We start from the raw sequence: 27,847 nt of genomic DNA on the forward strand, positions 1-27,847 counted from the left end.
AATATAAATTCTTAAGATTGTTAACCCACGCCAAAACAGAAAATCGGTAAATATTTGTTCAGAGATTCGTCTTATAGTGACTTGCGAGATTCCGACTGTTTAAGGGGAATATAGATCTCCAGGAGATTTGGTGCACTACTTTAAATATAATTGAATAAAGCATGTTTTCTTCACCTCAAATTGGCACATTGACCTATACTTCTGTTTCTCTCATTCCAAAGACCAGCCCAGTGGAGAGGAATATGGAAGCACACCGTGGCCTGATAGCACAAGTAAGTGAAGAGACAATCTTGTGGCTCTAACAATCCACTCTGACAGATTTTGTTTACATGCAGTGGATCACTCAGCCCTCTAAAGCTCCCCCATCTGCAACTCTGACGTGCACCAGTAGCACCGTGTGCACGCGCGTGTGTCATTGCGTGCATTTGTGCATGCACACTTGTGCATAATGTCTGTCGGTGCCTGAGTGATGATACCTCCACATCCTGCTACATCCTCTCCTCCCTCTTCGCCAGCTTGCCAGACTCTGGTCATAACACAGGGCCTTGGCTTTATCTGTGAGACATAAACATCTCCTCTTTCATCCTTTTAACCATTGGCGAAGGTGACAGCACAATAAGATAAATAAACGCCCAATGAACAATAAAAACTGCGGGAAAGCACCTCTACCCCATTATTTTTATTCAGACTTCAAGGAACACACTATATCACCGCACATAGTTTCAGAAAATAATAATGCAGGAACCATAATAAACTTTGCATGATGGTCTGACTCTTTAATCATACCTAAAGTTTACGTGTGCCGCTGTTCTTGGTCCGTGTTTTATAGTTTTTACAATCCATGGGTTGCTTTTCATTGCAGACAGCAAAATAAGTAAGAATTACTGTTACCTGACCTTTTCACTGAACATGTGTGCATGCTACTCAGGGTTAGCCACAAAGGATGCCTTAAGAGTATTACCTAGTAGCATACTATATTTAACTGCTGAGCTGTGATGTTGTAGCTAAATTAATGCTCGACGTCAAAGGATAACTGGAATCGCATCGTAGATATCCATTGCTCAGGTTTTGATTTATAGTTCACCATGAAACTTCACTGATCGATGGCATCCTATATGTGCTTTAATTTTATTTCCCATAATTATAGTGTTAACACTCTATTTTGTGACAGCAATGAGTTAGGTCCAAGCATTGCCCAAAGTTGCCATTTCTCACTTTAGATTAGTAAGTACTCTCGTTTAGTAATGACTGCTGACTGCTTGTCTGCATGTGCAAACATGACACTCCCTGAATCCACTAGGAAATTGCATGCAATCGGAAATCACAGGTACAAGGGAGCTAATAGGTTAAAGTTCTTTTAATTTTAGTTATCACATGACACTCAATTAGCTGAAGTCTTTAGATCTACATACACTATATGTAAAAGATAGAAATTTGCTGCCATAACTTCAGCCATTTTGATCTGGGTTAGTAGTATGGCTGTGGCCCTAAAGCATACCATAACTTATCATCCTGTTTGACTGTAATGAGGACCAGAATTTATGAAAAGAACATTAAATTGTATTCAGTAATACCATAGATTCAAAAGTAGATTCCATATGAAGAGCCAGTGAACTAAAAGGTCATGTCCAAAAGACTCATAATGACACATAATAGATTATGTTTTGCAACAATTCGTGGAGCTAATTACATCAGGGCACAATAATTGTTTTGGTAGCAAGCTAGCATAAGAGCATCATGTGGTTCACTCACAGAAATAGCAATTCTGCCTGGCCTCACAGAATCTAGGCCAGTTAAAGGTGCCAGAGGATATTTTGACACGGCTAGCATTAATGTGTGTGGTGTTGACATCATGTGATAGCAGCAGATTAGTCTAGCAACGCTTAACTGACTGTTGAATCACTTTTTGACTCAACCTTCAGTATTTGTTTAGTGTTGACTGATTGAGACATAGTTAAAGGGAATGCATTTTTACCCCATAAACACAGTTTGCCGCTTGTTTCAGCCTAAGTTGTACTCCAGCCTTCTGCAGCACACTGAGCTGCTCTTATAATGAGAATGGCAGAAAGATTTGTGTGAGAAAAAATATCTAAAAGTCATAAAAGACAAAGCAAATCAGTGTTCTGTTCACAGTACAGGATGAGAAAATATATTTCCATTTGTGTGTGTTAACATTTTGAGCGTGAATGAGTCAAGAACAGTCCCAAGTACTCTGGTTCCATAAACTTCCTTGCTTTTGTTTTCACATAGAGGTCAATTTTCTTTTAATGTAGCTGTTGAAAAGAAAGTTGAGATTATTTGGTGCTTTCTTAATTATATTGCCTTATCTCAAAGGTGCCTGGACACATTTGCATTCTCCCCAGTATGACCATGGTGGTAAGATTAGTGTAGTCAGACTAGCGCCATATATAGATCTGAGTAAATCTGCCTTGGGAAGGAAATTCTGTTTCCTGTGCTGAATCCTGAATACTTTGCTGAGTGTCTCTGTCCTGTTGGCTGTCCAGACAATTCACCCAAGCCTGTGCCTTCCTTCCCCCTCCACTTCTGTAAATGGCGAGACGCTGGTGGTACAGATGCCCCCATTATGCTTTGTATCCTGTTGTGTGACTGTTTGCTGATGGTGGTTAAGGAATTTCCAATTCCCTTTGTCTCAGACATGTAAAATGAATCCCTGCAAAACATCTGGAATTGAAACTGCTCTTAAATAAGAGCTATTGTGAACCGTCTTCTGTGTATTGTTGCTCTTTGTCTCCCTCTTAATCATAGTCTGCAATCTTTTCCAGAGATATGGAAACTGTGTCCCATGTCCTCCTAACCTTTCATCGTGACCTCTAAACTCAGAGTCCCAAAGAGATTTCTTTGGGACTCTGAGGAGGTAAATCCAGCTTATCTGCTCTGTGACAGCCTTTCCTTGTTTCACTGGCTCCATTACAGACATTCCCAGTGTTCTAAGGATATTGGCCACTTTGTTTAGGACATAAGGAAACAAAGGTTACCAGGCCACTCGCTTGTAATAGTGTAGTAATTGGCGAAAGGCCGCTGGGGTTACGCTCTGCACAGTGTTTATTTTGGGTAAAAAGCTTGAGAATTATTATTTTTAAATATACTTAGACCAGGGTGAAAAAACATGGCAGACCACTTCTTTTTCTATATAAATAAATAAAGGTAATTAACCATTACTAAAAATAAGGTTTATGCCCCAGCTTAACAGTACTAGTAATCAGCAAAATATATTTTCATTATTTTCTAGTGGTTAATTCACTATGTTGTTGTAAATATGTATGTAAGTTGTTGTTATCCAAGAAAAAATAGTAAAGCACATTGTTTGGAGCACCTCGGAGGTTATCACTGTTGCCTGAGTTCCACTCCACCTGTGTGGAGTTTGCATGTTCTCTTATGTCTCTGTGGGCCAGGTACTCTGACTTCCTCCCACGGTCCAAAGACATGCAGTTAGTGGGGTTGAGTTTATTGGTAATTCTACTAAATTTCCCATATGTGTGAATATGAGCACAAATGGTCGGCCTCTCTTTGTTAGCCCTGTAACACACTGGCAACCTGTCCAGGGTGCACCCTGCCTCTCGCCCTATAAAAGCTGGGATAGGCTCCATCCCTCCCCCACGACCCTGATAAGGATAAGTGGAAGAGAATGCAAGGATGGACTATTAGTTTTTGATTAAAATGCAGAATAACAAATAATATTTGTTTTTAGTAGTTGAATATTATGCTTGATTAATTTCTGACTTCTCAGAGAAGTCCAGCTACAACCCCCCTCCACCTCAGCTCCTTTTTTAAAAAACTTTATCAGTGTCTGTTGTCTCTTGTTCCTGTTTTGTACTATGCTGCAGTCTTATTCTCCACACCTCCACAACTTTCCATGTATGCGCATGAAAAGGAAGGGAGGTGCGCTCTTTCCACCTTGTGCTTTCCACAGATGCAAGTGGAAGGCATTTGGTGTAGGTCCCAGTGCAGTCCCATAGTAGACCAACTTCAACCGTAATATGTCCCATTAAGTACATTTCTCATTGCAATGGTTCAGGAACATGTCAGTATTATAGTGTATTGTATTTGTCCAAGTAGCCTCCTTTTAAAGAAGTCTTGAGATGTACTCAGAAATTATATAATATTTTTTTTTATCTTTTGCTGTGCAAAAAAAAGAAAAAAAAAAGGAAAAGACAACAACATATTAAAAATAGAAGAGATAAGCAATACATGTCAAAGTCACTCTGTCAACAATCCTACTAGCTGTCATTCTTTTTCTTTGTGTTTTGTTAGTGCAAGTGGTGAAAAGATATGTCAGTGTAAACATGATAAACAGCATCTCAGCCCTGAGAAACTCAGATGGCTTCTAGCTATTGTCGTGCTGAGATTGCTATACATCAATATCTAATGCTGCTGTCTAAACTAGCTCTCTCATCCATTGTTTAAATAAGCTAGACAAGGACTCACCTGTCATTGGCGTTCGATCTACATGCTGTGATTTGTGTGTGTGTGCATGTGTGTGTGTGTATACTGTTGACACTGATGTGAGTAGAGGGAGACTCACAGACAGGGTACTGCATTCCTGTGTAGCCTCACCTGGCTTTGCTTCTAATCATTTACTAGTGAACGCTTACTGAAAAAAACACGACATAGGTTTGGATTCCTCCGTTATCTGTCAAATTGAGCAGATGTTGCACCATTAGTGGACAATACATCAGGGTAATGTAGCTTGTCTTGTCAGTTTGGCCTGAGCAGTGCCAGGCCACCCACTCAGTTTCATGCTTTTTCATGGTCAGCTGGTATGTGTGTCTCAGTGGCACTGCCTGTGTGTGTGTTTGCAAGAGTGTGTCAGATACACGGAGCCTCTTGGGCACTTACACAGAGGGACAAACGCTGGCAGCTGCAGTTATTTTGCTGAGATCTTTGTTGTTGTACTGCTGGAGCCCTACAAGGAGGTCACGCACTTGAAACAGAATGTCAAATCAAATCAAATCACTTTTATTGTCACATCACATGTGCAGGCACACTGGCACAGCACATGCGAGTGAAATTCTTGTGTGCGAGCCCCACAAGCAACAGAGATGTGCAAACACAACAACACAAACGAGCAAAATACAAGAATGGCCAACCTGAAACTAATAAATATATGTACAATATATAATAGTGTATGCATTTCTGGATGTGTATACTAAATATTTTCCTACGTGTGTGTGTGTGTGTGGTGTGTGTGTGTATGCACATTTTTACAAATTAAATAGTTAAAAAAAAAATTAAAAAAATAAATAAATAATAATAATAATAATAATAATAATAATAATAATAATAATAAAATATATAAAATATACAGAGTTGAATATGTGCAAAACAAGTGGCATTTATATACAGTGTGGAGTGCATAATGTTAAAGTTCCAGTAGTGAAGCTGAGGTGTCTATGACGTGTTCAGCAGTCTGATGGCCTGATGGAAAAAGCTGTCTCTCAGTCTGTTGTGGACAGGACAGTTGTAGGAGCAAACGAACGTTGGTGCTGCAGTTTTAAACGACACGTTTGGACTAACCTTTGTCTTACCTACTCGTCTCAATCAGTGACAAAAGCTTCTATCCATTCATAAGCAGCAGATTGTCACTCTGACTGTGTGCAATTCATTTTGGGTGGGCATAGTTCTGAAAGACTCCTGCTGAATGATCTTAGTCACTAACTTGAGCTCTATTACTGCACCTAGCCCTGTGATCCTACACTCTGTTGTACCAATAACAAATGAGTTGCCTTGGAGAGCTGGCTTGTGCCACTCCTCTTTAGGAAAGAGATTTTTAGGGTTTCGTTCAAAGAGAGCTTATCTGCCTGCTGGAGTGATTTTCTTTTTCCTCTCTCCAGGAAGGACTTGTACTTTATATCTCTGTGCATTTTGATGAGCTTAAAAATAAGCTACGATACGTCATAAGTGAGTAACTTACACTTGTGCTAGCAAAATGTTTAATTGTGCTGCAGACCAAATACTGAATTAAAGTGGTTATTGGCTGGGTATTCAATTGTCCTGTGGTTTTCCCAGATATGAGTTCATTTGGATAAAGCTCCACAGTTGATTAGTGGCTTCCTGGTTGCACCCTAGAGAGTATCTATATTAAATAATACCACTCCCGGGACTAATTAAGTTCTTAACTAGTTCTTCTTCTGTTGCTGACAATTCATATACATCCACTGGCCCCCCAAAACAGAGGGAAATCACATAAACTGGTGTAACAAAAGTCAGTGGAGGCCAAAATAATGTATTCTGGCTGGATTCAATCAAAGTTAAAATTTTAAACCACAAGATAATGCAGCTTGACATGAGACACACTCTACTGAGTGTATTACCCCATGTGCCTGCCTGGGGCATCAGTGAGCTGCTGGACAGTCTGTGGCACTATTTACACAATGCCCCAGAGGTTCTCATTTGGATTCAAAAATATTTGCTTGATCCAGGCATTGCCTGCACACTCTGGTCACATGACGCTGTGCCAGGAGGAACATGGGGCCCAGAAATTCTGACAATGATTCTGAGGATTTCATTCTTGTACCTAGCAGAAGTTTGACCCTCCAAGGATATTCCTTGCCAGACCATTACTGACCCACTGCCAAACCAGTCATGCAAGATGATGTTGCTGATATCCCCAGACTCTTTTTTTACCTGTCACATGTGCTCAGTGTGAACCTGTTCTCATCTTTGAAATGAACAGAGTCACAGTGGAAGACCTACCATTCTTCTGTTAGGGTTAGGGTCCCGATCGTCAGTCAAGCTTTGTGGTGCTGGTTCTGATTCTCTCCATGAGCAGTTTGGTCAGAAACATGCAGATCAGTAGCTTGCTTAAGGTCATTTTCTAGGGTCCTGACGGTGCTCCTGCTGCCCCTGACCCAAAGAAGCCGATACTGTCCATCTGCTGCATTGATGCCATTCTATGCCCCTGTCCATTGCACTTTGTGTATCCATCTTCAAGCATCTCCTCCACACTCTTAAGACTGTGTCTCAGTGGTGTTAAGGACACTAACAAAAGGATAAAGTATACAAAAATCAGTCTAGACGGATAAGGAGAGAGCAATGGTCTGTGGCCACCACGTACAAAACCATTCCCTTTTTAGGGATTGCCTTGCCCATGACCCTGAATTGGATAAGCGGAAGAAAATGGATGTAGTTGTCTTGTTGTTTCCTCTCCATTGCACCTGTTGTCACATTCATTTGCCTCAGAGCGAGTGAAATGGATTCACAATTGTTTATGCTTCGTAACTGGACACATTGATGTCCCTGAAGTGTAACCGACTTCAAGTTATACTATGAAGATTGAGTGTTGTCTTAATTACTGTATTTTGAGCAATATACTTACTTTATGTTTCTCCTGTTGGGTAAAAGATCCATTTAGTTTGTTGTATTTTCAAATATCTCTCTATCCAGCCTCTTACACAGTGAGCACTGTCTCAGTAAGTGACCTCAGCCCGATCAACCCACAACAGAGCAGAGAGTATTAACAAATCTGTTACCTCCTCCTCTCTGGCTTCCACTCTTTTTCTGTTTCTGACAGTGATCACAGCAGATCAGCAGACTTTGAAGTAGCAAATGCTTCATTAGCCTTAATTAGTTTGGGTCACTATTCTTGTGGGAAACCTCATGTCATTTGGGTAGGGCATGTTTTCTCTCAATTGTTTCCTGGCTGGGCATTTTAGACTTGAAGAAATGCTCTTAACTCTTAACACAGTTTTTTTCTTTTTGTAAACTCTGCCTTCTTCTAAAATATATGCCACAACTGCAGTAACGTGTGTCAGAACCCTCATGGTTTTTGCATGTGCAGCTGTACAACAGCTGGATCCAGTATACTCACTCAATTATGAAGGAGATCTTGTTTACTACTGTTTGTTGAAGTTTATGGAGTGGACTCATATTTATCTGGAGAGGAGCATAAAAAATCTCTCTTGTTAGTATAAAGTGCTTGTGTGGAGCATTTTAATACATTTTAAGGGTGCTTTTGTTTACAAGATAGTGAATAGATCCTGTAAATGGTTTGTAAATCAACCTTTGTACTTGGATCTCTTTCTTGAAACAACCAAAAGGCCTCCTCACTTGACATTTCATAGCACGCCCCAAGCAGAATGAATGAGTCACCACGAAAAAGAACGTGGTCATTGTTGCCCATGCCAGTGGAGAGAACTTAGGGTAAAACCAGTTAAAACTCTTTTAATGGTGCTCAGTTCTTCCATTTAAAAAGGAAAACAGGAAACAGCTCCTCCCTGCATTACTGCAGTGCCAGGGTGGATGTATGTGTCAGACAGCTGAGATGTGAAGAGCAGGATGTGGAAGTGTGCGCTTTGTTTGTAAAGTATTCTCTTTGTGTTGAAAGACTGAGGAAGAGGTTTGTCTAAAGTTATGGCCCCTCACCTTTTCTCCTCGTCACTGTCATGTAAAGAGATTTCCTTATGTGTTTCCTGGCAGACACTGGTTAATAAAACCACACGCCTCCTGCAGCCTCTGTCCCATGAAGCAGTATCCACAACATTTAGATGGTAATGATTAGTGGGACTGTTGATCACAGCAAATCGATGGTGACATTTCCAGCTTCTCATGAAACTATGTTGGGATTTTTTAGATTTTTTGTTCTGCTACCACTGTAATATGTCTGTTTCACATAATCGTAGTGGCTCTTCTTGATTTCCTGTTTCTGTTACTACAACTTTTTCTCTTTTCAATTCTCCTACTTATTATCTCTCTCTGTTTTCTCTCTCCCTGCATTTGTTTCCCTGTCTAACTTTCCTGAAACTTTAACCTCTCTGCACCTGCCTGGCTAACTTCATTTGTTTCCCTTGTTCTTGTGTTGCTTTCCTTGGTTGACCTTTGACCTCTGGCTCATGTTTGTGCCGTGTTGACCTCCCCGTCACGTCTTTTCCCACTATTGCTTGCTCTCTGCTGCTTGCACTTCATTTCTTGCTATAGCACATTGGTTGGATTCTTCATATCTGAGGAACATACAGAACCCAAGTGAGCACGACCAAAGTAAGTCCTGACACACCTCTTTCTTAACACTTTGTTTTTCTCTTGTTTCTTGTCTTTGGCACACTCTGCTTTCACCTGTTCCATTCAGTTATGCACGGTCTTTTCCAAACACACTCTCAGATAACATTCCAAGGAAGACTCAGCTGGGGCATGTAGTGTCTGAGTCCAGCTGGTTTGTTTTTCCAAATGTCTTACAGGCGTTTCCCAATGATTTCCGATGCTATGGAAAATTATGTGCTTTTTCCATCATGTAACAGAGTGACAACATTTCCATTTCTTGCTAAAAATGTCTTTGAAATGACGTTACCATGACACTTGCAAAATGTACTCCATGCTTTCATTTTAAAATTGCTCTTTGAAATATCAGCCTCATGTTGGTGGTTCAACTCCAATGCAACAAACCAGGTCTTATACTAAGTAGCTATAACACAAGTATGAAAATGAGCCTTTTTTATATATAGTGGTGGTTTTGATCTCTACATTGCAAGCTGTGGATGAGCAGGATGGGGAGAGCTTAATAATGAAGCCAGAATTAAGTCCCTAGATTTCCCCACAGGGCAATAAATGGACTTGGAAACAGAGGTTTTGGCTTGTTACCAGCGAAGGGGTTAAGTAGGAGCGGTCGTGTCTACGGGAGTTAAGATGAGAAAGAGACAGCTGGCAAATGGAAATATAGGCAGAAAAACTAGGGAGGAGATTGAGATGAGAGAGAGCAAAATCCCATGTAGGGGAGTTACTAAAGATCTTTGTTGGCGTTATTAGAGCATTGTGGTTTGGGCCTTGTTCTTATAGAATCTGGCTCTCCCCCACATGTTTTGGAAATGGCTTGACTGGTGCTGGGCGCAGCCTCGGGGGTTGAAGGTCAAACCCAGCGTGGCTGGGGTTTAAAGGCCAGGCTGGGCTCATTGCTCAATCAACTCTTTGTCTTCTGCGTAGCCCTCTGAGTGTTAGAGGGGCCCATTGCACAAAGCTGCCACAGTTCTACTGAACAGCTTTAATCGCCAAATAAGTTTATGAATTAAAAGTATGGAATGTTACTTTTCCACACTTTTTTTCTCTCTCCCACTCGTCACATCTGTTCTCACAGTTTCATCACCTTTGATGGTGGTGGCGCTTGGCAAAGGGGATTTCCCCCTTGCTGAAAGCAGCAAGTTGCCCACAGGAGCTCTTGGAGTGAAAGAGGCCCTCGTTAGCAGTATGGCACAACTCGGTGCTCTAATCAAAGGATCTCAGGCAGTCCCATTATTCTGTTTTTTGCGGCAAGCTCGGAGAGAAATGGGGCTTCAAGCCACTGTTGACCTGGCAGCAAGTACCCACTCAAGTGATTAGATTATATATGGGTCAAAAGAGGCGCTTTGATGAGCAACTTTGATGTTGCTTGTTTTCTGAGACCATATTCAGGCCTAACAATTGGTCCTATAAATCTAATAGTAGCAGTCTGAAAAGCGAGCACACCAGGTTGTGCTAAAGCCTGCAGTGCTGTTCTTACTTGTTCCCCTTACTGTTTTCTTAGGCAATGCTCAGTTTACTTTGACATAAAAGGTGCTTTTCTCGCCAGGAGTTGGACGTCTTGTTGTAACACCGATGTGTAGAAGGAAAATGGGACTTAGCGGCATAAAGTGAGGAAAGCTCTTAAACACAGTGACCGCACAGCCTTTATGTGAGACACGAAATCTATAACTTTTAATTAGGTAGCTGCTGTTAAGCATGATGTACATCTGCTGCCAGTGTGAATGTCTAGTGATGTGCAATTATCCAAAGAACAAGGAAAGGGTGAAGAAAATTATATACACCAAGACTGGGTATAGCGGCTGCACACAGTAGGTGTGTATGTGAGCAGATTTATTGTTTTATGCATATTTGGGCATGTATGTTTCTAACTAGAGGCTGAGCAGATGCCTACTTAGAACATGACTCTTTGCTTTTGGCACGGCAAATAGCATCTCACTGCAAGAAACAGTACAAATATTGACTTCCTCCCTAAATCCACACTACCAGCCTAAAATCAGAGGTTGGCAAGCCCATCCTAACAAAGTGTTGGCAGGAGTGTGAGAATGGGGCACCCCGCAGGCGCAGGCTATTTTAAGTTTCATGGCTAAGCCTGTGACATTGTAATCATAATATTATAGCGAATATTTCCCTCAAAACGAGTCGCACATTATAGTTGTTTTGTACAAGAGGGTATATCAACAATTTGAGAATGTTTCAAAAGCCTTTAATGCAGCTAATTTCCCCGTTAAATTACAGTGAAGTACTGGCAGAAGCTATTATTTTACAGTGTGGCTCCTATAATCTACCACAAGTGAAGAACAATTGCTTTGCTGGATGCTTCTACAGAATTTTGTTGTTATCTATCCGGATGCCATTATTGTTTTTGTTTCTCCTGTAATCATCACAAGCTATTGTTGTAAAATATATGAATATACTGTGAATCATTTTCTGAAAACATTGCACATGGTTTGCAGCATCTCAGTCTGCATGCTCTCACCTTTTAACATGAAGCTTTCTTAAGCTATGTGAAAACCCCTAAAGTCCTTGCACGGTATCACCATCTGTTATGTTCTCAACCCTGTAAAACCTCATTTAAATAAATGTCTACTTGCTTGCGTTGCATAAAAACTCGATTTAACTGCAGCTTCTGTTTGCCACACATTTGAATGCAAAGTGTTCTGTTTTTAGCTGCTGAACTACATGAACAAGGAGTCTAAGTAGGCCATTGATGTAATCCTCTGACCCCTTACACTGCTCTCCAGCCTTCCTGCCTCATGCATGTATGACTTGAGGAGGGAATGTTGAGGCCTTCTTCTAGAGTCATTCACAGAGGATCCTCTTCTTCTTCCTCCACAGCTGCTGGCACAGTATTGATGGTGACTTTACTCCTACTGACCTTCCAAGTCTGTGATATCATCAGCATTCAGTCAGGAGATCTGAAGCAAACTTTTGGCCCTGTTATATTGAATGTCACGAGTATTATGTGTATTTGTAACTCATTTCTATCATGTGTCTCTATTTAAATATGCTTAAAAATGTTAGATTATTTATGTTCCATGTCTGTGACCCACAGAATAGTTGATAGTACAATTTAATGGTTATTTTTCAGTATGTGGAGGAGTGTGACTGTGTCAGTGTGTGTCGGTTGTTGGCCACAGACACAGTCACAGTTGAGATATAGAAATAGATGCTGTAATTTGTATGTGGCTTTCACTTAAGCCGCAGTCGTGCTTTTCAGTTTTTACCTCCTGAAACATTTAACCAGAGGTTTTCCTGAGGAAAGGAAGTTCCAAACAGTATCCCACATCACAGTGACCGTGACTACAGTGACTTGAATGCAGCTTATAACATGCACACCTGACAATAGTTGGATATTAATGTGCAGTTTAACTAACAGATAATTCTCCCCACTTTGTGTTTCTAGTTTATTACAGAGCTTCTGTCAACTTCACCTCCCTGATCTACGGTCCCGAATACGAAGAAATCTTCTCTCGTGAATTTATCGAGCTTTCTGAAGCAGTGGTGGACACGGTATGTCCTGTTCTCATAAACTGTGCTAAATAGCGCTCTTGTACAGTATCATAAGACTGTTACTGCCTTATATGGTGAAAGACATTTTATTTATGACTTTGCTAATTTAAGAATGTGTGACTGTGTGTCTAAAAATTTATTTTTCCTCCACAGCTCGAGTCAGAGTACAACAAGATTCCAGGTGTCCAGACAGTCAGTGTGATCCTTGTTAAGTAAGAACATACACAATATTATTTAAATATTTATTTGTGACACTTAAAGTAGCTTTATTTTGTTGTTTGGATATTTTTTTACCTTGCCAGGTGATATTTCTTCTTGTTTTTCCGTATTACCCAAGGCCAGTAGGCCAGCAGCATTGTAGACATTCAGTCAGTAATACAGGAGCAATAAGTAAGTCCTTTCTAGGACAGCCAAAGAGGACGCTTTTAACAAGCTTTATTGTTTAACATATGCGGTGCATGCCACACAGTCTGTAGGCTCAGCTGGCCTTCTTTTGGTCTTTGCAGAAAGGAGATAAGAGAGGATGGCGTTGATGTATTTGTGGAAATAGATGTGGGATCTGAATACAACGCCAATGAGGAACAGATCCGCAGCGTGCTGTACAACGTGGTGAAGGAGGGAGCAATTGCTTCCTACAGCACTTCGGTCCAGGGCTTTCAGTTCAGACGGCTTGGAGTAGGTAAGACCTCAAGAAGTACTGAAACAGGTGCCACTGTTACCCAAGAGTTTGCTGTATACTTACAGCAGATGAAGATTTACCAGCGGGGTAGGCAGTTACCTTAACATTTCCCTCTGGTTTATAGCTGAACCTTTGCCTTCAGCGGAGCATGTAGCAGACCCAGGTTTGTATTTTGCCATGCCTGTTGCATGGTGAGTTAGAAACTGTAGTGCATTTAGAAAGAACAGTTGAGCATTTGTGTCTTTAATTTGATGTGTACAAGTCCCGTTGTCTGAGGAATGTTTTGCATGGAAGCACAGAAGTGTGAAGCAGACTTTGAGTCTACTTCTGAGTTTAGTCTTTGAAGTCCAGTAGTGCCCAATGAGTATAAAGTATATTTGCATGGCATGAGTGTGATTAGGAATGCAGCTTTTTAAATTTTTTTGCCATCAATTCCACAAAACTCTCTATACAGACATGGCAACTAATAGAGTTAAATGGTGACTTTATCTTTTATTTGTTTATTCAGGTGACAGCATTGTCATTCATCTGTCTGTCTCGTTTTGCTGTCTTTGTGTGTCTGTGTGTCGAATCTATTCTTACAAAGTATTTGTAGCCTGTGTTCACTGTAGTGTAGTGTTTGTTCAATCCAGTCTTTATTTGTGCGTTATTAAGCCTTTCTTGTCCAGTCTTGTATTTATTTCTTATTGTGTATCAAATATGTCTGTTCTATTTTTTTGTATCCATCTAGCCATGTCTAATCTACTCTTTGTCATTTAGTTTGTGTCAATCTCTTTTTTTTGTGTTCTTCAGTCTAGTCTGTCCAGTGTTGTCTTGCCCGCCTAATGTAATCTGTCTAATGTGTTATTGTATAGCTGCCATGTTGGTTTGAACCTATGGTATATTTTATGGTTACCAGAACACAAACACTAATGAAAATCTTGTAATGTTCTTGAAAAGCTCCCTAATTATCACAAGCTTTCAGATTTTGGTAATATTTTCAACACTTCTGAGTTGTTCTTTCTGCAGTAGAGTTCCAGGAGAAGTTTTTAAAAAAAAATTAAATGAAATATTTAAAAAAAAATTGTTAATTGTGTTTTAATATGACGTTAGGTAGTTTTTTGGCTGTACCATAGTCAACGCTTGCATGTCTTTGATCCTTCAACATCCCCCTCCCCCTGCTTCCCCTCTGCATCTCTAACAGTAACCCCCAGTGTGAGACCCTGCATGCCAGATGAGCACAGGTGTGGTGATGGGACATGTATCCTAATGGAATACCTGTGTGACAACCGACAAGACTGCAGAGACATGAGTGATGAGCTCAATTGTGGTGAGTGGCCTCATTGTGACTGGTTGGCAGTTTAACATGATCAGTTATATGCTGGAGTAATGGCTGTTTGATGTGTGGGACAGTAATTAGCACCTGTGTACATCTTTGCATAGGCCTAATGAAAGAGTTGTGTCATACTCAATAGGGCCGATTATTCCGATCATCACAACCCCTGCCACCACAGTCGATACAACCCAGAAGGTAGTGCGTCCCCCCAGCCAACCTGGACCCTGCAGAGTGGATCAGGCTACATGTCAGACTGGAGAGTGTATACCTCGTGACTATATCTGTGACGGTCAGCGGGACTGCCCAGATGGAAGCGACGAGTTTAGATGTGGTGAGTAACGCAGCCCTGTACATGCGAACAGTCCCAGAGAGCAACATGATCCCTAATCAGCCTCTTGCCTTTTTTGCAGGTACTCCATCTCCCTGTGAACCCAACGAGTTCAAGTGTAAAAATGGTCGCTGTGCACTCAAACTTTGGCGCTGCGACGGAGACAATGACTGTGAGGATAACTCAGATGAAACCGACTGCCGTAAGTCTCCGTTTCTTTTGTGAGACAGTAAAAATCTGTCTTAAAGGAATAAGTAAAGCTCCCTTACCTCTCTGATGTCCGTCTCTTAAATTTAAACAACAATATTAAATCTAATTTTGGATTTGTTAAGTCATCTTATTATTTCAAATAATTGTGTGGGTGGCATGATAGTGCAGTGGTTAGCGCTGTCTCCTCAGTGCGAAGGTTCTGGGTGCAAATTCCACCTGGGGTGTTTTGTGTGACATTTGTATTTTCATGAGCTATTTCCAGACACTCAGTCTTCTTCGCACAGTCCAAAGACATGCATGGGGTTAGGTTAATTGGTTATTTTAAACTAGCTGTAGGTGTGAACGATTTTCTGTCTCTATGGTTTAGCCCTCGGACAGATTGGTGGCCTCTCCAGTGTGTACCCTGCTGTTTGCCCTATGACAGCTGGGATAGGCTCCACCCCCCACCGCCATATCCCAGAACTGGTTAAGCAAAGGAAAATACTTGCGTGTGAATATGAGCACACTTATTTAAAAAGAAGGAACAAATCATAGGCCTCCGAAACTTTCCACAAATGTATGTATTGCCACTGAGAATAAGTCGCTTTACTGTGAATGTGACCTTGATGAAGAAAAAGAGTCCATCAGCGTTTTTTTGTGTGTACATATTAATTAAGGATAGGAGGATAGATCCATGATAGGTGTCCTTCTTTATCATTCTTTATGTTGAGTGAGGCCAATTAACACCTTCAGGTTCATATATTAAATCCAGAAATAGTGGTATTCATCTTCTTATTTGACTCTGCAAAAAAGCACCTTTCCCATCCATCCATCCATCCATCCATCCATCCATCCATCCATCCATCCAGCCATCTCAGGGTAAGGAGCCTATCCCTGCTACCATAGGGCAAGAGGTGGGGTAGCACCTTTCCCATAATGCTAAAAATGATTGGTTTCAGTTTAGGTTATTGGTTGCTGGTGCTAAGCAATTGCTATGAGCCTTTCTGACCTTGATTCAAAGCTGCTGTTTATGTTGTGAAGGGATATAAATTTGCTATTACTTTTCATCTTGTCATCACTGCAGCCTCCAAGGGCCCCGATGACAGGTGTGCTCCAGAGCAGTTTGAATGCCTGAGTGATAACAAATGTATCCCAGCTAGTTACCAGTGTGATGAAGAGCCAGACTGTGAAGACCGCTCCGATGAGTATGGCTGCAGTAAGTCTCACTCCAGTGCCTGTCCACATCTGCCTGTTAATAGACTCATTCTCATACACATTCAACTGCTTTCTTTCATATTTTCATGCAAATCACTTCTCTGACACTACTCTGTATATTGCCTCCTTTGTACACTTTGCCTAATTTTCTGTGAAACAGGCTTTTTTCACATGTATTCAGTGAAACACAGGGCTTTTGTGAGCCCTCCATCCCTGAACTAAAAGAAAATTGTCTGTCCATAGCAGAGAATTTGACTTCCTCGGCCTTTATGAGCTTCACTCGCCAAATTCCAGTGACATGCCAGCTGTTTTGTAAATGTGCATTTATTTTTTGGTTTTTTGTCCTTTTTGACTCCTCACAGCCCCTCCTGCTGTAACAAGCCCCCCAGAAGAGTCAGTTCAGGTTGCACGGGGAGCCACAGTAACATTCACCTGTCAAGCTGTTGGAGTGCCAACACCCATTATCACCTGGAGACTCAACTGGGGACACATTCCTACCAGCAACAGGTGGGTTTGATAGGAAATTCACCACCTCTGTGCTTTTTGTTCATCAGGTCTATAATCAAACCTAATTTAGTGTACACATTCAGAAACTCTTAACCTCTGATAATTCAAAGTTTGGAGAAAACACAGTCAAAATGGCCTAAAATATCTATGAATTGGAGTTTGTTAATGTTATTTTTTAGTCAATCTGTTTCCAATCTGATATCTGATAAAAGCTAGAAGTCATCTGCAGTAGTCGCTGAAGATTTGAAAATCTCTGTGAAGGTATTTTCCTCTGTGATACAGTTTCAGGTGAGGAGGCTGTTGACAGTGTAGCTGATCGTCTCAGCTTTGACTCTTCATCTTTAGGCCCATGATTGTAATTACCCGAATATTTGTGGTGTACTCCAGCTCCAGATGTTGCCGTTTCGAAATGTTCACTCTAGGCGTAGACGACTGCATGTGTGGTTTGGGCAATTACATTTAAAATTGATGGGTTTTTGTGTAACAATGTTTTCTAAGACTGTAACAGTGAGATGTAAAGGAAAGCTTTTTATCTTATTCCAATGGTGTTTTATTTCTCTATTCTCAGGATTACCGTGACCAGTGATAATGGCCGTGGGACCCTCATTATTCGTGATGTGAAGGAGTCAGATCAGGGGGCGTACACATGCGAGGCCATTAATGCTAAAGGCTTGGTGTTTGGCATCCCAGATGGAGTGTTAACTCTTATTTCAAATCCAAACCAAGGTACGGACACATCCCTTGGGCCCAGCGTCAACGTGACTACAGTTTTAACAACAAACATTAAGTTATGTACCTTGGAAACTGTAGGATAACTGTAGATAAGTTATATCCACTTGTTCTTTCCAGGCAACTGTCCTGATGGTCACTTTAGCGTGAATGGCCGCTGTTTGTCCTGCTTCTGCGGTGGAATCTCTAAAAATTGCAAGAGCACTGGACGTTATCGCAACCATATCAGTCTGCGGTTCACAGAGGAGGAAAACTTCAAAGGCAAAAAAAGCTTTTAATCCATATGCGTATGGTTTAAGCTGACAGAACAGATAAACTGTCAGCTGAAATACCTTTCAAACTTTTATTCCTAACATTAAGAGCTAACATAAAATAAATCTGAACTTGTCAATTCCAGGAGTGAACGTTACCTACCCATCGAGGCCTGGTACTCCTCCTCTTTCCTCCACTCAGCTCCTTATTAACCCGGAGATGGAAGAGTTCCAGCTTGTCGACCTCTCACGTCGTTTCCTTAACCTCGACTCCTTCTGGACCTTGCCTCGCCAGTTCCTGGGCAATAAAGTAAGGAGAAAATAATTCACAAGTCTCATTTTAATTGACACGCTTATTCGTGTTAATCATTCCATTTGTTTTAGATCGATTCCTATGGAGGATCATTGAAGTTTAAGGTGCGGTACACACTAGCACGCGGATTGTCCGAGTCTGTGGAGAAGCCAGATGTGACGCTGGTTGGAAATGGGCGCAGGCTTGTGTACCGCAGAGGCAATGGCACCCCTCCCAATGTGGTCAACCAAAAGGAGATCAGATTCACTGAAGTAAGGGCTCTGGTTCAGATTCTGCACAATCCTGTGGTAACTTTGTAATGATGTAATGATTATATGTGTTTTTGAAAATGTAGAAAGATTTTATAGGTCATGACGGAGTAATAATCTAATAATGATCAAAAGTAAGATGAATTAAGCACTTCCACATGCATTATGTTAGTTAACCTAATTGTTACATTTTTAGGACAACTGGCAGCACTCCAGTGGTCGTTCTGTGACCCGAGATGAGCTGATGATGACCTTGGCCAACCTGGAAAGCATCAGCATCCGCACCAACTATGATAACCACATGGTCAGTGTGGCACTCAGTGACATTGTCATGGATACCACGACTGTGGAGTTCAGCGTTTTGGGTCATGCTAAGGACGTTGAAGAATGCAGGTGCGTTAAGTGAGAAGGAGGAAACGCCCAGTCTGTTGGGTTTCTCCAGTGTGTACACATGTAGTGTAAAGAGCACAATACAGTAATAAATGGATTATTTCATCGCAAGGGCTAATTTTATATTTATACTTTGGTGATTATTTATAATAGTTTCATCTCAGTCTCCTTTGTGTCTAATGCAACAAGAACAACAAAAAGTCTGTTTTTCAGTCAGCTGTTTTCTATTTACCGCAAAGTGTTGTAATTTGCCTCATCATAGTTTCATTATGAAAGCAATGCTTGATCATTTGTATTTTAATCTTTCCCAGATGTCCTCCTGGATACACAGGCCTGTCTTGTGAGATGTGCTCTGCTGGTTTCGAGCGTGTTCCTGGTGGCTTGTATCTGGGAACCTGTGCTGGTTGTAATTGTAATGGACATGCTACTGCCTGTGATCCAATCAGCGGACAATGTCTGGTAAAAAACCCCAAAACAAAAAAAAAATGAGTCAGACAATTGTGTCTGCATTAGAGGATGATTTGTTTAGCCCAGGTTAAAAAACAAAAGCAGGACAAAATAGGTTGTTTAGTCCTTTTTAAAGGCTTATAGAGCCTCACTACCAGCACATATGCAAGTAACACCTTTTGATTCAAACAGGAAAATAGTCAGAAGTTGGTTTCATGGTGGATGCATAATGGAGCAAAAAGGCTAAGAAACAGTTCCAGCATATTATTCACTGCAAAACCCAAACTTGCTAGTTATGATATAAAAAACACCCCACATTTCCCCATGATTCCAGTCTTGCATGCATGCTTGGGTCCAGGTTTATTGGTAGAGTCATTAACAATGGTATCACTCTTCTCATTGAATTCTCAACAATAGAAAAACCCAAAATATTCTCGAAAATGTTAAATATACTTTGAGTGACATCTGTGTGAGTGAATTGACTGTGTTCTCCTAACCACAGAGCTGCCAGCACAACACAGAGGGCCCTCAGTGTGACAAGTGTCGTTCTGGCTACTTTGGCGACCCAAGCCGAGGCCGCCCTGATGACTGCAAGCCCTGCCCTTGCCCGTACACTGAGACATCACGACGGTAAGGTCACAGACAAATGCTCAAACACATCTACAGTACAATATGGAAGACTAATGCATGCGGAAACAGTCTTCAAACAAGGTTTCATTGGTAAATAAACTGAGCTTTCTCACTACTCAAACTGAGCTCATTCAGATACGAGAATACTGTTTTATGCATTTCACATGCTACTCATTAAACTGCAGCTCCTAGATTTTGATTCATTATTCTTTCTGCGGACCTTGTAGGTTCTCTGACACCTGCTTCCTGAACATTGACCAACAGCCAACATGTGACGCATGCAGGCCCGGCTATACAGGAAGACGCTGTGAAAAGTGAGGAAACGTATATCATTACCTGTACCTTATCGCTGAGCGTAATTAAGAACCTGTACGGATATGAATTAAGCTGTACGACTCACTTGGGGCTGTTTGCGACAATGACTGTTGTATTGTATGGTGCAATATTATACAGGTGGTTTCTCAAATATGCCAAATGTATTTAAAATTAAAATTAACTACACTTTGATATCTACTATATCTCTGTCTGTTTTTTTTTCCAGGTGTGCTCCTGGTTATCAGGGTAACCCTCTTCTGCCTAATGGAAAATGTGTCCCTGTCTGTGAGTACACTTACATTAAAGAAATCCAAATACCTTTACATTATTGTTTGGCTTGTTGAACTAGTCAGTTATCCAGCCATATGATCACAAGAAGATCTAAATCTTGTGCAATGATTCCCATCAGTTTTTCCCTCCTGGGGTTACAGTAGATTGTAGTGTGTGGTCATGGCTTAGGTGTGCAGGGTGGCTGGAACCCTCCCAGGTGGACTTTCTTCTCCATATGTGATCTTTCCACTGCTCTGTCCCTGCAGCAAACCCATCTACCAAGTGTGATGAGAGAGGAATTGTCAGCTCCAGCAGCGGGCCATGCAGCTGTAAGGTATGGCTGCAGTATGGTAAACATTTAAATCGTCAGTTGTTATAAATCTGCAAGGCTGAGTTTTTCTGCTGCCATTTTTTATCAAAGGATTGAAGGGCTTGACAGGCACATGGGCCACATATGTGACTGTGTTTGTTTATTTGCTTCTTTGCCTACGTTGCAGAACAATGTGGCAGGCGCTCTGTGTGACGAGTGCAAGCCTGGGTTCTTCCACCTATCAGGGTCCAACGCTGAAGGCTGTCTACAGTGTTTCTGTATGGGCGTCACCAAACAGTGTTCCAGCTCCACTTGGAATAGAGAACAGGTGGGCTGCCAAGCTCTGAATGGAAAAAGAAGGAGCACATATATTTGGCACCATGATGTCACTCAGTGTTTGCTCACTAATGCTGTATCAGCAAATCTTTTCAGGTTCTAGATTGTTTCTAGTTATAAGCAATGTGCAAACGCTTCAGTCAGACTTGTTTCTGCATCTCTCAGGTGCGGGGCGGCGTAAACGGGCAACTCTTCTCCCTCTCCAATAGTGCCAACACTAATACCATCACTGAAGGCATCTCACAAAGGGGCTCCTCTGAAGTTGTCTACCGTTTCTTCTCGAGTCTCCCTAATGACATCTACTACTGGGTCCTGCCTGAGAACTTCAGGGGAGATAAGGTGAGGAAAACTAACAAAACAACAACCAAGTGAGTAGCAGGCAGGGAACAAGGAAAAAATCATGCATGTTTAAGGTGATTTCTGTTTTCTATGTTGTCAAGTAAGAAGGCTGCCTTTATCCATGCATTGAGGCTCTTTTGGACCTTCGAGTCAAAGCCAGTCAAGGATGTCTTGTGACTCCCCTCACAGTATCGGAGGGGTTAAATACCTTTCCACTATTCAGTTTGTTGAAATGCTCACCTTTTCAAAGCAGATGGCCATACTTCATTAATCTGTTTCTGCTGGGAGTTTCTTTCTGTTTAAAACTGATGATGTCTCTCAGCTGTCTCCAAACACTTGCTCAAAGGAAATTTGTGCTTCTCTCTGTATTGTCCATCCATCCATTCGCTTCCGCTTATCCTTTTCAGGGTCGCGGGGGGCGCTGGAGCCTATCCCAGCTGTCATAGGGCGAGAGGCGGGGTACACCCTGGACAGGTCGCCAGTCTGTCACAGGGCTAACACACAGGGATAGACAACCATTTGCACTCACATTCATTCACACATTCACACCTAGTGACAATTTGGATTATCCAATTAACCTATCCCCACAAGCTGCATGTCTTTGGACGGTGGGAGGAAGCCGGAGTACCCGGAGAGAACCCACGCGAACACGGGGAGAACATGCAAACTCCACACAGAAAGACCCCGGCCTGATGTTGGAATTTGAACTCAGGACCTTCTTGCTGTGCGGCAACGGTGCTAACCACCGTGCCACCGTGCTGCCTCTGTATTGTAATGTCTTGATATTACTATGTAAAGTGCTCTTAGATGACCTATGTTATGATTTGGCACTACACGAATAAAACTAATTTGATTCGAATGAGCATTTGTTTTCAACATGTTGCTACCAGGTGACAGCTTATGGCGGAGAGCTTCGCTACACAGTGAGCTTTGAACCATTTCAGCGCTCTCTTGTGATTGATGGTCAGCCAGATGTGGTTCTCCAAGGCAATGGAATCTTCCTGGAACACTACGCTCAAACCAGACCGCTCCCACGTCTCCCACAAATTGTCACTGTGACCTTCCGAGAGGTGTGTTTCAGTGTTTTTTGGGAGTTTAGCTAAACCTAAATCCTCATCAACATTTCACTTTCGCTTAATTGTTTTTCTCTGGCTGACAGTCTGAATGGCGTCGTGCTGACGGACAGCCGTGTACTCGTGAGCACCTACTGATGGCGCTGGCAGACGTTGCTGTCTTCATGATCAGAGCCAGCTATGCCGACAATTTGGCTGAGAGCAGGTATGCTGGGAGGTTCCTCAAAGAGTGTGGAAAAGTTTCACAAATCACATATTAATCCGAGAGGATCACACTGCTTCACATGTCTTTTTTATGCGTGATTTAGTGTCTCAGATATCCAGATGGACATTGCTGTTCCTCACTCAACTGGGTATGAACGTGCTCTGGAGGTGGAAGAGTGCGCCTGCCCTCAAGGATACAGAGGACCATCTTGCCAGGTACACATGAGGAGAGTAGTCTAGATTATTCTAGATGAGATGACAAAAACTTAATAGCTGCAACTAATGATTATTGATTTATGATTCTATTCATTGTTATTAGTTGTACAGAAAGAGGCATTTTTGCTTTGGAGTTTTTAAAGTAATGGAAAATGAAAAAAATCTGCACTAATGTCTCTTTATAAATAAATCAATAATTATTTATACATGTAGTTTTGCACAGGAAATATTTTCCCTCAAGTGAACTACAGCTGCCAGTTAAATCAGTTTAATGTATCAAAGCAAGAATAACAGGATGTTAAACATTGATGGTTGTTCATCTGAGGCTAGCTTAGCTTCAAGCTTCTGTAGTCCGTTCTATGTGAAACTGCAAACTCCATCTTCTGATAATTCAAACTGCTGTTTTGAATTGGTACGAGCAACTTTGCAACCTTCGATTTTACTGAAGTTATTCTGACAAAGGAAAGAAAGCAAAGGCACCACAGATGTGTCTAAGCTTGCTAGAAATAAAGTCTCTTAATTTTTTCCATAATACTGCTTGGCGATAATTGCAGTCTGTCTCGCTCCGGCAGTGGAACAAAGACATTTTCCTGTTTGTCATCACTTGTCTCTCACCTGAGGTGCTTTTCCATTTTTTTCCATTCTGCAGGAATGTGACGAAGGGTATACGCGGACTACCTCTGGGCTTTACCTGGGCACATGTGGGAGGTGTGATTGTAACGGTCACGCCAGCAGCTGTGACCCGGAGACCGGCAGGTGTCTGGTAGGTTCTGTGCTACTCTTCCCCTCTCTGTAGCCTTTGTCAGTGCTGAGCCGTCTTTGATCTCTGACACGGAATGTGCAAATTATTTCTTGGCAAATCCCAACATGTGGCTACCTAAGTGCCATATCTTCAACTGTTCCATGGATCACACCCCTTTTTTATGTGTTTCCTGACCTAAAGCAATGTCTCCATAACACTGCTGGCTCAAGATGTGAGCGCTGTCAAAATGGTTTCTATGGAGACCCTGTCACGGGTGGTGCTCAGGCCTGTAAGCCCTGCTCCTGCCCTGGAATCTCTTCTAATAACCAGTAAGTTTATGTCAGAAATCATTTTCAGTTTACTTTTTTGTTCTTTTTCATGCTAAAGTAAACTGTGTGCAGGGCAGGATCATTCTCAATCGTCATCTCTGTTTTTTCAAACAGATTCTCCACGACCTGCTATCTGGATTCTGACGGCCAGCCGACCTGTGACAACTGTCCTCTTGGATTCACTGGCCGACGCTGTGAAAGGTACGTTGCTCCTCTTCTATTTCTCATCTCTCTATTTTTCTCTTTGTCTTCCTCTCAGGGTTGTCTAAGCACTGCTCAGTGTTTGGGGTTACCTGGCTGGCCGGCAGAAAGGTTTCCAGGGGCTGGCAGTAGCACAGACTGATTTCATTCACAGGAGAGGGATATAAGCATGTCTGTGGTTCAAATTTCCCTTTTTTTCATGGTTTTTGTAGCTGAAGTATATCAAAGGAGGGATGGGATCTCTAATATATCTTTAAGGTTTTGTACTGTGTCCTCACAGAGCTGCTGGTGGTTCTCAGTGTTGTATTGTGGGTGTTTTGATTTGCAGATTGTGAAGTTATTTCTGCTGCTACTAGTAGTTTTCTTCGTCCCACATGCGACACAGACCACTAAGGTTATTTCTCCTGTGGCACAATGCTGTGTCTTTGTTGTTGGCTAAGTTCCCTTCGTTGGTAACGAGGATGCCATCAGTCAGATTAGATTTTTTTTTTTTTATAGAAAAGAAATATGCTGAAGGAGAACTAACAGTTTGGAAATAGACTTTTTTCCCTCTGTATATCTTACTTTTGCTTTCTTCTCCTTTTACATTATCTCCAGAAGCCTTTTTCAAAGGTTGCCTTCTGCTTCACCTTTTTGCTTGGCTGATAGAAACACATTGTAGGTGCTGGCTAATGTGATTTCTGCACAGATCAGTTGTTTTGGTCATAAATGTAGATGTGGCATTTATGTGGACTGTCTGGCTAATGAATCTTTGCCACCCCAATGGCAAAGATGAAAAGGTGACTTGGGTACACAGCGCATCTTGTCATTTACTATGATATGAAGTCCCTGCCTGTATCCCTGCCTGATTTTGCTATTTTGATATTAAGAGAAGAGATGCCATCTGCAGACAGTTGTGGGGACCCATTCCTGGAGAAGCACACAGAGGGCTCCCTGCCTATGGGATGTGGATCTGAAACAATATTCAATTTCAACTGGGATAAAGAATTAGAACTAAACGGCAGTGGAGATGATGACAGTGAAAATCCTAGGCCTGTTACTACTATTATCCCTACTAGGGCTTTATTGTCTACTGCATCACAGCATCACAGAACTCAATCAACAAAAATAATTGGGGTGGGCGTTGTTTCAGTCACCCCCAAAAAGTTAGTGTCCAGACTCCCACCACGCTTCACTCCAAGCCCAGAGCGCAGACAGTCAAGCTTCCAGCAACTTCTCCGGCTTCACCTGAACTCCTTTAACCGACGACTGACCATGCTGGAAAGCAACACGCTTGATATGAAGGACAGCATTCATAGTATGGAGAAACAGCAGAGTCTTCTCAGCTCCCAGCTGAAAGACGTTATCAGTCTGCAGACAGCCTCAGAGAAGAACAAGAAAGTTAGCGAGCTGGAAAAGAGCTACACAGAAATGGAGGCTCGTCTGAGCAGACTAGAGGGGCGGTTAGAGATCCTAATAGATGGTTTCACAGCCCTGGCTCAGGAGATGAACAAGATGAAACGTACAAGACACATTTCCCGTTCACTCCAAGAAAAAAGGGTTCTGCCTTCACTCACAACTGTCATTGCGGTCCCATTGCACTCAACACCTCAGCCTCAGGTCAGAGTTATACCTACTAAAATGTCTCTCACTAGTAAAGCCACTGTTCCCAAAAGCATACCGACTCCAGGTCTCCTCTCAAACAAACACAAATCTGCTCCTAAGACAGATAGAAAAGTCCAATCAGTGAAAAACACAACAAACCTCCAATCAGTCAATAGGTCATTCAAAAATCAGTCTTCAGCAAGATCAACAGTCAGGTTGAAGACCAGCCAAAGTAAACCTAACACTAACTCAGAGTCTACACCTCAAACTGTAGTGAAGCCTCAAACAAAAAAGCCGGAGGGCAGGAGGGCTGCTGTGACACCAAAACATAATTCACAGCCAAGGCAAACAAAACTAAAGGAAGTTAAAGAAGAGGCAACAATCACAAAATTTCAAGTGGACCCACCACCTCACAACTCAAAGCCTGCTAAAATCCCTCAGCTGCAAAAACAGTCTGATCGGGCCAATAAAAAGGATCCAGCTCTACTTAACATAAACAATGGCCGTAAAAAGACAGTGATAGCAGATGCAACAAAGAAGGCTCCGGAGAGTGTGAAAACTTCAGAAGATGATTCAAAGAAATTGCCAAAGCCTCACAAAGGTAGCTCTAACCCAGATAAGAAAAAGACTGAGCACAAGTTTGCTCATAAGTTGCCCTCTCACAAAACGAAAAATTCAACCAAGGTCACAGTGACAGCCACAAAGACTGTTAAGGCTACTACAGCCAAGAAACCTAAAACAACAGTAAGAAGGACAACTCTTGCTCAAATCAACGCTACCTCTCCAAAGAAGAAGTCGAACATAACGATAAAAAGGACATCAAGTCCCACTAAATCCAAGGCTGTTGCTAGGAAGAAAAACACTAAAAAACACCAACATAAAAAGAAAAAATATTTTGAATCTGGAGTTTTGGACCTGCTGAGGCTTCTAAATGGAGATTCTAAATCTGCTAAGCAGAGCAGGAATCAAGAAGGTTCTCTACATATTGTCTTGGGAAAGCTGGCCATTCCCATCAAAATTATCCCTGATGACTAGAAAATATGTTGTTGTTGTATAATTTTTTTTCAGTTATTCTTTTTTTATTTCTCTGATCTTGGTCCTATTTATATATACTACAATCATATCAATGGAATATAATGAAGGCACAAATATTACAGTACTTACAGTATTTTACAGTGACTTTTAATTTATTAAAGGTATACTATGCGTTTACAGTATAGACTAATACAAAAGTGTTTGGGGGGGATGTTTTCCTCTGCAGAAACCCAACCATTTTTTGTCATTTCTTCTCTCCCCTCTTATTCTGCTGTGTTTGCTACATTTCTAAGCTGCAACTTTTATCCCAAACCAAAAACAAATTGCAGGTTAGTCACAGTGGATATCTTTAAAAATGTTCTGTCCTCTGCTCTCTGTGTGTGTTTGACGGCTGAGCTGTGCTGCTCACACAGAGCAGAGACCACAGGGGACAGCTTGAAGCAAAATTCCTCTCCCTCTTACTTGTCGAGTCATAAAGAGGGGCCGATTTTAAAGGGACAATGCTTTGTTTTTGCTTTGTTCTTTTTGGTTTTTTTGCAAACAGTAACCAACAAGTCCTGCATTTGATACCTTTAGTGTATTATTCCTTTAGTCTTTAATGCAGATGCTTACATATTTTTAAGTGTATTATGTGGCAAAGTACTGTCAGAACTATTGCACACAATTCCGCTATGAAGAGATTGCTTAGCATGTGAACCTTTCATATGTGTACTTTGTTCACTTCATTATGGGCATGCTACCTCAAATTTGACCCCTAAATGTTCCTCTGCAGTCCAAGGCTTTGGACATAAAAAAAAAAGAATCCAAGGGCAAAATTTTAATATTGTCATGTAAAAAAATGAGTGTTGCTTTCTGCTTTTGGAGATTGTGCTTTGCGTTTTATATTTTTATAATTTCCATATGATGTTCTTTCAGTATGACAATTTCGATGTACTGTATGTTGATTTTTGTTATTATGATGTCTGTAAAACAAGATTAAGTTAACTCCTTTTGGAAAGTTCTTGAAGTCCCAGTAGACAGTTTGAATAGTGTTTCTGAAAACAAGTTTATAGCATGGAAGTCTGCTTTCTTGGCTGTTGACCTATGGACCTGCCAGAGGATAGGTGAGGTAAGACTGACAGCAGTCGTCCCTGCAC

At 41.5% G+C, this 27,847-nt stretch overlaps 1 protein-coding gene across 15 annotated transcripts in view; it reads left to right on the top strand.

Annotated features, from left to right (window-relative positions):
- hspg2 (heparan sulfate proteoglycan 2) overlaps window positions 1-27,847 on the top strand; it is a 100,158-nt gene that overhangs the window by 32,756 nt on the left and 39,555 nt on the right. For 8 of the 15 annotated variants that reach the window (XM_085344322.1, XM_085344328.1, XM_085344324.1 and 5 more), the window contains exons 3-31: window positions 222-272; window positions 8,935-8,994; window positions 12,410-12,516; window positions 12,670-12,728; window positions 13,023-13,195; window positions 13,320-13,358; window positions 14,379-14,504; window positions 14,650-14,841; window positions 14,921-15,040; window positions 16,112-16,243; window positions 16,605-16,749; window positions 17,318-17,475; window positions 17,599-17,739; window positions 17,876-18,039; window positions 18,114-18,293; window positions 18,487-18,683; window positions 18,992-19,139; window positions 19,630-19,757; window positions 19,985-20,071; window positions 20,299-20,357; window positions 20,609-20,676; window positions 20,840-20,980; window positions 21,154-21,327; window positions 22,218-22,397; window positions 22,487-22,605; window positions 22,709-22,820; window positions 23,470-23,583; window positions 23,764-23,891; window positions 24,006-24,092. In XM_085344322.1, coding sequence (XP_085200448.1) covers window positions 222-272; window positions 8,935-8,994; window positions 12,410-12,516; window positions 12,670-12,728; window positions 13,023-13,195; window positions 13,320-13,358; window positions 14,379-14,504; window positions 14,650-14,841; window positions 14,921-15,040; window positions 16,112-16,243; window positions 16,605-16,749; window positions 17,318-17,475; window positions 17,599-17,739; window positions 17,876-18,039; window positions 18,114-18,293; window positions 18,487-18,683; window positions 18,992-19,139; window positions 19,630-19,757; window positions 19,985-20,071; window positions 20,299-20,357; window positions 20,609-20,676; window positions 20,840-20,980; window positions 21,154-21,327; window positions 22,218-22,397; window positions 22,487-22,605; window positions 22,709-22,820; window positions 23,470-23,583; window positions 23,764-23,891; window positions 24,006-24,092 — 3,589 coding nt within the window. The remainder of the gene's footprint in view (window positions 1-221; window positions 273-8,934; window positions 8,995-12,409; window positions 12,517-12,669; window positions 12,729-13,022; window positions 13,196-13,319; window positions 13,359-14,378; window positions 14,505-14,649; window positions 14,842-14,920; window positions 15,041-16,111; window positions 16,244-16,604; window positions 16,750-17,317; window positions 17,476-17,598; window positions 17,740-17,875; window positions 18,040-18,113; window positions 18,294-18,486; window positions 18,684-18,991; window positions 19,140-19,629; window positions 19,758-19,984; window positions 20,072-20,298; window positions 20,358-20,608; window positions 20,677-20,839; window positions 20,981-21,153; window positions 21,328-22,217; window positions 22,398-22,486; window positions 22,606-22,708; window positions 22,821-23,469; window positions 23,584-23,763; window positions 23,892-24,005; window positions 24,093-27,847) is intronic. The other 7 variants (XM_085344327.1, XM_085344335.1, XM_085344337.1 and 4 more) reach the window with 4 other exon arrangements.

This window comes from Diplotaxodon limnothrissa, linkage group LG20 (genome assembly GCF_057381915.1).
Source record: "Diplotaxodon limnothrissa isolate DT_005_m linkage group LG20, D_limnothrissa_male_GT1.1, whole genome shotgun sequence".
NCBI classification, from domain to species: Eukaryota; Metazoa; Chordata; class Actinopteri; order Cichliformes; family Cichlidae; genus Diplotaxodon; species Diplotaxodon limnothrissa.